Below are 12,191 nucleotides of genomic sequence, written 5' to 3'. Positions count from 1 at the left end.
CCATTTTTGGAAGGGATCATGTCTGCTGGTTGTTGAGTGACAACAGGAGGGTCACCACTCTGATTCTCATCAGACGAGAATGCCTCAAAATCAGGGTCCTCCTCAACACAATCCTCTGTTTCAGACACATTCTCCTCTATGTCACATTCACTTTCAAAGAGCTGTTCCAAAACACCATTGACAGTAATCTTTTCCCAGAGGACATTTTCAAGAGAGACAGAGAGAACATGCAGATTGCAGTATACACAGACAAAAATTGAGTTTACACGGTCTTTAGTATGCCTGCAGATCTTCTGGTCTTCGTCCGCCTGCGGCTGAGAGGCACTCCACCAATTCCTGCTCTGCCATCTCCTCTGATCACATCTGCTCTGTTGCCAGTTTACCTGCTGCCGATGCAACCCAGTCCACAACACCCTGCCAACAGCCCTCCAACCGTGATTTTCCCTTTTATCCCCTTTCCAGTACCCCCCTCTCTGAGCTAACAACAGCTTTTAATGGAGATCTGGGCTTTTAGACTGTTGCCGGTGCTATAACCTTGTGGGTTGTGTCTTTACCTGGGGAACAAAAGGGGTTCAATTCCCCCTGGACCCATACTCCTCTGAACAGTGGATTTCTTTCTGTGCTGCCACTGTTTTGGACTTGGTATTTAATAAAGACAGTAAATTATATGCTGGTGTGGTTTGTGCTGCAATTGGGACCATCCTATACGCGTTACAATCTCTAGAGATGACTTAACTTTTAGTATGATCTTACAAAACAAAAATTATGAACTCTGCTGTAATCCTAGGCCTAGCAAAATTCAGCAGCAAGACTACACTACTGAAATCATCCCCCAAATTTATTGTCTTTATGAACTAATTTAAAATGTACATGAAACTTCTAAAAGGTGTGAAAGCACAAAAATTATATGGTATTTTAAGAAACTTCCCTATTGAAATGGATAGCTAAAATTAATCGGAATCCCACCTTGTGAAATCAGTAATTATTTGTCTTGTTATATTACTGTATTCAATCATTTATATTTATTTTATTGATATGTTTATCTTAGTTTTATTACAATCCGTTCAGAATTTATTACATTAAGCACCAACATATGTTATATTTTGAGATGATTTGCACAAATGCAAAGTTGATGTTTCCGTGGCAATCTCTTTACACTGTTACAATGTAAGTAAAATGAAAGTTACCATATTTGTTTATTTTTGTATGTTTTCCATAAAAAAATTAAGTCCACTTCTTCATTCTTTGTAATACACAAACTCAATTTATTTGTATTCACATTATCACACTTACATCTTTCATAACACCAGCAACATCTGTCAAAAACTGTTTCCCCCTTCCCCTCGGAAACACAGCTGCTGAACCAGCAAAGGTTCCTAGATTCATTAGGCCACAGCATCACACAAGTGAAACCAATTAATAACCATCACCACACTCTACTCCTACAATTCATCTTCAACTGCTTATCCGTTTCCAGGTCACGAGGTGCTGGAACCAATCCCAGCAAGAGTGGGGTCACCCTGGACAGGTCACCATTCCATCGCAGGGCCAATACACAGAGACAGACAGAGACCAACAACCACTCACACTCACACTCAGACCCACAGACAATTTAGAGTTACCAGTTAACCCAAACATGATGTCTTTAGATGGTGGGGGGAAATCAGAATACCTGGAGGAAACACATGCAGACCCGGGGAGAACATGCAGACTCCTCACAGAAAAGTCCCAGGCACTGAACACGCAACCTTCTTATTGTGGGGCTAACCACTATGCTGCTGTGCTGCCCAACGTTTGTCCAATGTTAGTGTTAGTTGATCTAACACATGAACCCTTATCACAGTCCAGCTGAGGGTTAATCACACACATTTAGACTAATAAAAGTAAGAATTTTAACAAAGACTCTAATAACATGAGTGCTTTGCTGCTATAAATATAATTATGTTATTTAATAAATCACCAAGTTTTCCTTGGTGAAAACGAAGAACGTCACAGCCCAGAGAGAAAATAGTGGAGAATGTCTAAAACTGCTCTTTTAAATGACCTTCTGATAACTGTGTTCTACAGCACTAACAGGAACTTCATCCACTCTTAGTGTGACAACCAGTCTCTCCTGATACCTGGAAGAAAGTGACAGTAACAGTAGTAAAATTAGTCCATTGTACCCAGTGGGTTTCTGCTGCCTTATTTTAAAGAATTGGTTGTGTCTCTAAGGCCAACAGGACTTTGTTTGGCTGCACGTGTTTAAAAGGCTCTGCTGAGGCATTAGGAGAGCAGTCATTAGATGTTCAATGACAGCAATAGCTTGTCTGGTGCTTCTTTTCCCTTCTGATGTGGGTCAGTGAGAAGAAAACAACTGCTGTTAAACATCAGCCAATAAAGCTGATTCTGGTTCAGATTCTGAGTACATTAACACATACAAGGATTAGACTCCAGTTCCACAGCATTCTAAGGACTTATATATAGATAAACATAAAAAAAATTCCAAAAAACATCTTCACACAGTATGTCTAAGGTAAAAGATTTGCTTTCTCTGTGTCCTCTCTCCACTGCTCTTTACCCGAACCCTATCTTTCAGGCTTCATCTCCAGAGGAGAGTCATGAAAGGTGTGAACTGTGGAGCAGTTGAGATTTGTGACTTTTGATAGTGTCACGGTCAGCTCAAAACCATGACAAATAATGAGTGATGTGACACAGCAATTTTAAAGCAAATAAATCATAATGCATTTAAACTAACCCAAATCCAACATATCTAGAAAAATGTACAAGGAGTGACAATCAGGAAGTCAGTAATGTAAGCACGTATGCATGAGTGTATAAGTGGTGAGTGGTGTGTTGTAAGGTGAAAACATACAAATAAACAGAAGTAAGGGGTGTGGAAAGTAGAGGGCAGTTTCCCCTTGGTCCCCTCTCTCATCCCAGAGCTGGTGTGGTCTACTCTTATAGTACTGGGAACACCAAGCCCAGCTAATGACGCCACAGCTCCCCTTGCTGGACATGTGCAATATGAAACAAACAAGAGACAGACAACATATCAACTACCAGAGGCTTGCTGTCACAATAATATAAACTGTGGTAGCTCTCTGATCAGCGACTGGTGGAGTATGACTGCAGTCATATATATATTTATATATATTAAAAAAGAGAAATAGAAAAAGAGGCACCCCCCCCCCCCCACCACCACCACCCCATAACAGAAGCGTCAGTCGCGGGACGAGGCGTGTCTGTAAAAAGTCATTTGACGTCATAGCTAGTGATTATGCTTGCTATATAATAACCCACATTTCTTTTCATACATTTGACCTACTTCATAAGTCTTCATCATCTGTATTATTATTGCTGTTTCATTATCATTATTATTCTTATTCTAAAAGTGTAATAATAATATAATAATAATGTGTTTCCGGTGATTCAGCACTGTTTCCGGCGTAGCAGCATCCATCCAGAGGACTCAGAGGATCCGGGTTAATGGAGACGTTGGACTCCTGATTCAGTACGAAGATTCGAATCACTGACCCCGGTGATTCAGGAACCGGCCAGCTGTACTCGTGATATCCCGGTGTTTCCATAGCAGCACCACATCAAGATTTCGTATCACGGTAGCAGAATGTCACTCTAGAAATGTCTTTATTAGATCGTTACCTAAACTACAGTTGTTCTGAGTGAACTGTGGACATCCCGGGTTGAGGTCAACTGAAGTTTATCTGCTGAAAACGCGCAGAATGAACCGTTTTAACTCCACCGTCTCTGTTGATGAGTACCTCGGTAAGTGCTGTGTTAGCTTCGTTAGCTGTGAACATCTTAGCTCTTTTAGCTGCCGCCGATTCATTTCATTGTCGTGAGCCATCACTCCAACTCTTTATCTCATTCAGAAGTATTTGGTCAACGTTTGAACTGAACCCGTTACAGTCTGTTTCTTCCATATGATTGTATGTTTGTGTTTTTGTCTCTTCCAGCCGACAGTAACGTGTTGTTCTATTTGAGTGATGCAGTGACCCAGCTGCTGGAGCATAAAGAGGAATACACCCAGTTTGGGGTGACCCGCTACTTTGCTGAGTAGTACGTTTTACTAATCCACGATCAGTTCAGATGCACTGTGGAGACTAGGTGTGGACAGCAGATCAATGCAAGAAACAAAACAAACAAAGCCAAAACACCAACAACAAAAACACCGTAAATCAATTTCAGTAATGCAACACCAACAATCCTTCTCCACTATTAGATACAGTTCACATGAAGTCATCAGTGTGCTGATTTGCAATCTAAGAATCATTCCAAATTCGTGCAAATAAAAAGTACATATGGCATCTCTTTTAGCTCCTTTCCTCCTGAACCACATCTGTTCATCTGACCGCATTTTTAAAAGGTCTATAAATGATTAAAATAAAAAATACAGTGTGTGTTTCTTCACTGCCTTCACAAGTTAGATTTGTTTAAATTTGATTTGTTACAAGTGCTCCATTATACAAATAGAAATACTACTATAAGTATGGTCATACTTTAGTGTTATAATGTACAAATGAAATACATAATAAATTAAAGATAAAACTAAGTTGGGCAGAGTGGGGGAACAGTGGTTAGCACTGTTGGTTCGATTCCCAGGCCTGGGGCCTTTCTGTAAATGTCCATCCCCGTACTACCCTGTACTCAGGTTTCCTCCCACCATCCAAAGACATCATGTTTGGGTTAATTGATGACTCTAAAATGTCAGTAGGTCTGAGTGTTAATGTGAGCGGTTGTTCGTCTTTGTATGTTGGCCCTGTGATGGACTGGTGACCTGTCCAGGGTGCACCCTGCCCTTACCCAATGTGAGTTTCTGAGACCCATAAATGGATGATCAGCAGAAGATAAATTAATGAATGAAAATGAAATGAAATGAATAAAATAAAATTTTATTAAAATGTGATTCAGAAAGCTGGTCATGCTGTCCATAGTTACATAGTTTGGAGTTCATAAGAAAAACTAGATCTGAAGTAAGCCCATGCCATGCCAAGTTAACGTTTTACGGCATTGTTAGTTATTTCTCTTTGGTACTGTGATGTGTGTCCATAGTTTCAGCAGTGTAAAGAACAGTAACCACATCCTCTTCAGAGAGTACAACTACATTAGAGCTACTCCTCATAACAGAGCCTCTTTCATCAGAGTCTTCTGGAGATGCTACAGACAGATTGGCAAGAGTGGCGGTGAGTGAGAGACAAGGATGAAAACTTTGTTGATAGTTAGATAGATAGATAGATAGTGTATTAGACTATAATTGTCTTTAAATAAAGATTCGGTCCAAACTTTGGACGCTTTGTGCTTATAATGAGCATTTAGTGGTCACTTGAATGGTCATCAGGATTTGTTTGATGACAGAAATATCATTACCTGAAAATGTCAATCACAGCTCTTTGGCAGCTAGCTGCTTTTTATTATTTTATTTTTTTTACCATTCTGGATACTAAATCATGATTGATTGCTGAAATAATCCAATACACATAATCATGGCTCCCACTTCTTAATACTAATTTCACTTCCACTTGACTGTAACATTTAATTCAGAAGGTCACTGGTGTCATGTGTTGTTGTGTTCCAGACCTACTCTCCATGCATGAGTACAGGTCACTGCTGCAGTTACTGTGTCCAGACTTTCCAGTGGAGATGGTACAGAGTGCAGCCCGGTCAGTACATTGACACTCTGTGGACAAAACACAATGTACTTATACTTGTTGTGTAATGTTCCTAATGAATGCAACAATGTCACACCATTATTCATTGGGCGACTAGAACTTTACCATTACATACTGTGTAATACTGAAAATAGCAATTAGAATGAGGTACATATAATATACAATTATCATCAATTATTAAGACTAAAAGCTACAACAGCCTTAAAAAACAATATTATGATATATTTCTGTAATGGTGCGCAGAATGCGTTCTCCCTCTGTTCTACACATTTAATGGCCAATATTTTTTCACTAAATTTAATCCTTTAACATTTTATTCCTTTGCATTGACAAACAGATTAGAATTTTGTGGTCAAAGGTCAAGGTGACCTGCAAAAAGATTTATGTTTAAAACTCCAGTAATTGATGGTCACTTTGGCTGAGCTGTGGACATCACCACTACTTGCTACCAGCAGAATTATATATAATATAATGTTTTCTGAACTGCTTTTCTCCTCTTTTGTTGTAGAATTGTTCTAATGGATGACGCCATAGATTGTTTGATGTCTTTTTCTGACTTCCTCTATGCCTTCCAGCTGCAGTTCCACTACCAAGGTAGAGAAGAGGCTTCTCTTGATATTGACTGTGTACAATATGTCAAGGCAAATACATTCAATTTGGCTGTGGCCAACTCCTGTTTAAATGTTTGGAATTAGGTATTAAAAACTAGACAATACACTCTGTTGCGGACATTTCTTGTACGCAACACCAGAATTATTCCTGCAGTCCAATCTCATATAAAAATAGTAATACAAACTATCAGCTAGAAGTAGTGGAAGATGAACCTCTATCTGAAGTGAACTGTGTTGAGTTCTAGCTATTTTTTTTTGTGAAAGGCAGTATTAGCAGTCGAAATCCATATCAAATTGAAGCTGAGGAAAGCAGATTTTAACCCCCGATTTCAAAATTTCCATAATCCCCTGTGTCTGTGTAGAGTTCCTGGACAGTGTGCTGATGATCTATCAGGATCTGTTAGCAGGGAAAAGTCCTAACACTGTGATCGTCCCCACCTCCACCTCCATTGAGCTGCTGCCCCCTGTGTCGACAGAGAACAACATGGAGCGGCATCAGGATGGTGTGGAGCCGTCCACTCTGGCTCAGTGTATAGATGCCCTCTGTGACAGGTTCAAACACAGGTAACACATACACACACATTACAGTTGTCACTGAGAGGGAACCACACATCCATTAGGAACCTAGGTTTATGCATATAGTATGTAGAGAAAAAAAGGCATGACTGGAGGTTGAATTGGAATAAAAAAATTATACCATCATAGGTCACGCTATTTGTATATGTTGTTAAAATTATTCTGTTGTGTATGTTAACACATACAAAATATGCTTACAAGAGGAGGCAGCTTTGGTCAGAGTAGAGGCCCATTAATGGTCATGTTGGTGGCATATATGTATCAAATGTTTGCACAGACACAGACACAGAGACTCAGAGCTTCTCCTAAAAGGCGGACTTTGGTGTGTGTTTGTGTGTGAGAATAAGAGAAAAAAACTACATCATGCTATCCACTTATGTGAAGGTACAGTAGTAATAAATATTAAGGCAATAAGGTAAAATTATTAATGTCATATGAAAAGTACACATGTTGATCTGTCACAGTGTTGCATCGTTTCAAAAGTTTCCTCTTTTTCACTTTTTCTGTACACTTCAAGAATAATTAGATTTTGTTAGTGGTATTTATTTAGTAGTTGAATAAAAGTTTGGGCTATAAATAGTAGTTAAATAATAGAAGCAGTAGAAGATGAATGAATGAATGAATGTGTGCCTTATTTGACAGTTTGTGTCTGTGTGAAGTCACCCTCCCAGGTCTTGTATGAGGGAAATACTGGAAGAAACTGACAAAGTCTGTTACTATAGCTTCCTAATGAACCTGGCTAAACATGAGACCGTCAATCAAACTATAGGTAGGTTTAACATCACTCATCACACTCCTTCTCCTGCCTTGCAAGGATATTTAAAATTTTGGTCAACATATATATGTTAATAAGTGTACAATATCATTAATGTATAACCATCATTAATTTATTTGCATTACATTCAACCATGCATTACAGAGGGCTCTATACTAGCGTTATAAAATGCCTTGAAATTGTTATTTTTAATTCTGAGGTGTCATGAACAAATGTATTATCTAATGTGTTATCGTACTGCATGACCTTCTTTGCTATTATCCTCTGCGTTTGTAGATTTTTCTGTTACATGTTGAATAACTTAGCATCTTTTCCCTCCTGCTAAAGATGCAAAGAGAGGAGTTAGGGAAACTAAGGATAACAAAAACAAGATGTACTTTGATCTGAGCCATCGTTTAAAGGGGAGCATCCTGGAGGCTTACCTGATGGGGCGCATTGTTATCAGCAGCAGCACAGCTGTACTTACTTTTAGTCTCTCTCCTCATTGATCAGTGTTTATCATCTTTTTAATGATATGCTGTAATGTTTCTGCAGGATTTTTAGTGTTTCAATAAATGTTCGTTTTTTCCATGAGCTATTTGATGAAAGAAAATAAGATGAATCAATTTCAGTCATCATGCCACATATTATTCTGTCATAAACTTGTAACAGTTGCTCATTTGCATATTGAGCAAACACCGTGCAATACCAAAGATCATGTGTTTGGTTGTTTGTTTTTTCATCTCTTTAACCCAAGTTCTGTTCTGGGTATTGTCATTAATCTATCTCTACAGGAGTTTTACCTGGCAAAGCAGACTTACTCATTGACCCGGAGATGGATCAGGAACTGGACAAACTGTGAGCTTACGCACACAAACCTGTAATCAACAGGCACATACACTAATGCATGGTTCTGTAGTCGAAACCATCAAGTTGTTTTCTAGACCTGATACCAACCAGGCTGTTTAACAATGTTTTTCCTTTAACTAACACGTGCATTCTGGATCTGGCGGACTTTTAAGATTGCGGTTATTAAACCTCTGAAAAAAACAAACAAACAAAAAAAAACAACTAATCTTTATCCAGATGCTTTGGCTTATTATTGACATATATCTAACCTCCCTTTCATTTCTAAAATCTTTGAAAAAGGTGTTGCAAAACAACGATCTAAACATCTAGATAGGAATGGCTTGTTTGAACAGTTTCAGTCAGGATTTGGAGTACATCATAGCACATAAACAGCACTGGTTAAAGTCTCCAATGATATTCCAATGATTGCCCCTAGAGACTTATCCTGTTAGAGCTTAGTGCTACTTTTGACAGACCACACACTAACCTTGATATTTCGTTACAGAAAATGGAACGTGAAATTGGGATTAAAGGAACTACACTAAGCTGTTTTAAATCCTTTAACAGATAGATATCAGTTTGTTCATGTTAACAATCGCTCTTTCTTAAGCCATTACACAACTCCTTCAACTTTCAAAATCAGGCTCAAAGCATTCCTCCATGACAAAGCCTATAATTATTTATTAAGGTGCTATAGGCCTAGACTGCTCATGGATGCACTGAGCATGTCTCGCTCTTTCTCTCCTCATTTATATGGATCACACCATTGAACTTCACTGTTTCTCTCTCTTTCTCTCCCCCTCCTCATCCTACTGTTACCAAGGTTACTCGTAGTTATCATTAACCGTCATTATAAATCTTTTTGATTCTTCTTATTCTGTTATTTTACTTTCTGCTGTTATTAATATTTACTGATGTACATCTAGTGGTGCCGGATAGTTATCTTCATCAATGCGTCTGTGTTTTTTGTTTGCATTTTTTTGTATTCCCTTTCTTCTTCCTCTTGTTCTCTCTTTCTCCCTCCCTCTCTCTCTCTCCTTCCCCTCTCTTCTCATTCTTTCCTCTCTCTAATTCTCTTTCTCTCAGCCTAATCAGTCGAGGCAGATGGCTCCGGCCTCTGTCTGAGGTTTCTGCCTCTTAGGAAGTTTTTCCCTCTACTGTCATGTTTTGTTTTGTTTAAACCTGTAGCACCAAAGTTACATTGAAGTAACTTTGTGAGGATATGAAATTATGACATTATAAATAAGTTTGATTTGATGTTGACTGTGTAAGGAAAACTTCTTGCCTCTTTCTTTCCTTTTGCTGTTGTCTCATTTAATTGCCCTCATTATTGTCCTTGAAAGTTTCTTTTCTTGGCTTCTGTTCTTTTTGTCCTATCTCTGTCCAGAATTGCCCAAATTTCAGTTAGTCCTGGCAGCAACAGCAGTGGCAGTGCAGTGGTGGGGCTGAAGGAGTTGCAGAGGAAGGCCTCCCCAAGAAGGAACATCCACCACAGGAGGAAGATGGAGGTAGAGAGTGATGGCTCCACTGAAGAGACAGATTCCTCTGAGAACTGACTTATGACCATTCACCATTCTGTTATGTGTTGCCTTTCGAGGCCTAACCAAAAATGTGTACGGTACACATCGCAAGTTTCTCTTCCATTATCTGCTGTGTGAACCCAGCCAAAGGAAGTGACTCATGAATTGGATTAATTTAATCACTATTGTCTGTTAACTATTAACTCTCAGTTATAATGAGCACCTGTACACTTCTAGTATATTAGAACAACCTCTGTGTTTTCATTGCATAAATAATGTCCTTGATGTTGTCATTGCTCACGTCTAGTCTTCTAACACTTTCAAACATGTGGCATGTAGGTATGGAAGAGGTCAACTGAAAATCATGACCAGCTAAAAATCACTTTTAAAAAGGCAGTAAACATAATGATTTATTTTCTCTGAAAACTGTAATTTAAGGGCAGTTGTAAACGTGATTTATTGACAAGAATGACCACCATCACTATCACCAGTCTGTGCAACTTGTCTTCATTTTACAACATTGATATCATGCGGTGTTACACCCAGTATTTGGTTATACCAACAGCATACAATAACTCCTATACAAACATACATACGTACAGTAGCTTTACAGGATATATCTATATTGATGAGTTAAGTACAATGATCCCCATGGTATTAGAATCAGAGAGGTGGAATACATGTAAAAAGGACACTTTCTGGCGGATCAAAACAATTGACATTGGTGCACCTTGGATGGCTAGCATGGAAATGAAAATGTGATGGACAGTATTTAAGACATATCAAAAAAGATTTTAATCAACCAGTTATTGCCAGGCCAATAAAATAATGAAATTAATGTAAGTGAAAAAAAATCTTCAAATGATTAATGATATTTATACTGCTGCTGCTAATGGTAACTATAATCCTTATAACTGATTATATCCGGACTCAAAATCTCATTAAAATGGGGCATAGCTGGTGTAATATTGATCATTTAATCAGTCACTGAATGACTAAGAAGTAGTAGCACTTAAACCGTTGTTGGCCTGATATGAGCTCTACACTCTACACTTCCATGGCAGCCATCTTGGGCGCACCAGTGCACAAGTCATATCCAGTTACAATACATCCCATTAGGGCAAGACGGTGGTGTATCTATAGATGCTGTGAGTGGAGAGAACATCACCAGGCTAATTATTTAGGGCAGTCGTCATCACCACATCAAAGTAAAAAAAAAAGGCACTGTTTTTATTTACATTAACTTGCTCAAATATAATATAGGTCAACTGCCTGTCCAGAGGTCTTCACATTTCTCTTCAATCATAAACCTGCATTAATCTCTTTTTTTGGCCACTTGGGGGCACCAGGACAAGATGAAAAGATGTATATACTACCAGTCACATACTTTTGACTGGTAGTGTGTGTGTGTGTGTGTGTGTGCATGTATACACACACAGTTGTCTCTGTGCACACACAACATAAGTGTACATTTGAGTTTTTAGTTTCATGTAACCTGGTAAATGTACAGTTTCCTTTAAGCTTTGGCGTATAGCTGCAAAACTTATCTGTGTTAGCTAAGTAGATTCTAACTCTCTCTACAGCTGTTTGCTGTGAGCGCCCCAGTTCACAGAGCGTCATAGAACTGAGGGCAACTGCAGTGTTGACAATAGTGGTCTATGAGTGACACTTTTGGCAGTACACACAGTCAGATAATAAATTTTTGAGAAAATTCTTGACTGGTGCAGTGTAAAGACTGGAGATAATCTCCTAAAGACTGCAAAACTGTGGTTCTTCAAGGCCAAGTTCAATATTTGCTGTTAAATATTTTCAAACAAAAAAACCCTCAAATATTTAAGGAGAAGTATTCCCACATTGACCTAACCCCATATTTGAGCAGGCAATGTGAAACAACTGAAATTTTTATAGACAAACTTGAACATCACTCTGCTGTGATCTCACCATCCCTGTCTATTTTACACACATAGTGAATTGCACAGCATCATCTGGCCTTTGTTATTATACACAATAAAAATATGTCATTGCTCAGCAAAAGAAACCCTGCATAGAGGGACTGTAGTTGGAACCACATTTTGGAAAAAAAAAAAGCATCAAGGAATGGAAAAAAAATATATATATGATAACTTCTATATATATATATATATATATATATGATAACTTGCAGCTGTAAAATAAGAATTTCCCAGTTTGGGTTCAATAGAATAAAATACAC

At 38.5% G+C, this 12,191-nt stretch overlaps 1 protein-coding gene across 1 annotated transcript; it reads left to right on the top strand.

The window, feature by feature from the left end:
- The first annotated feature begins 3,438 nt into the window (after positions 1 to 3,438).
- Positions 3,439 to 11,391, top strand: cstpp1 (centriolar satellite-associated tubulin polyglutamylase complex regulator 1). Its single transcript, XM_029523014.1, has 9 exons — positions 3,439 to 3,765; positions 3,957 to 4,059; positions 5,053 to 5,183; positions 5,576 to 5,660; positions 6,178 to 6,263; positions 6,643 to 6,844; positions 7,516 to 7,625; positions 8,405 to 8,468; positions 9,847 to 11,391. The coding sequence occupies exons 1-9, from the start codon at positions 3,723 to 3,725 to the stop codon at positions 10,013 to 10,015; spliced, it is 993 nt and encodes a 330-aa protein (XP_029378874.1). The 5' UTR covers positions 3,439 to 3,722; the 3' UTR covers positions 10,016 to 11,391.
- The last annotated feature ends 800 nt before the right edge of the window (positions 11,392 to 12,191 follow it).

The sequence above is a fragment of the Echeneis naucrates genome, chromosome 16, assembly GCF_900963305.1.
Source record: "Echeneis naucrates chromosome 16, fEcheNa1.1, whole genome shotgun sequence".
Lineage (NCBI taxonomy): Eukaryota > Metazoa > Chordata > Actinopteri > Carangiformes > Echeneidae > Echeneis > Echeneis naucrates.
The sequence above is the reverse complement of the archived record's forward strand: the minus strand, read 5'-3'. Positions and strand labels throughout refer to the sequence as shown.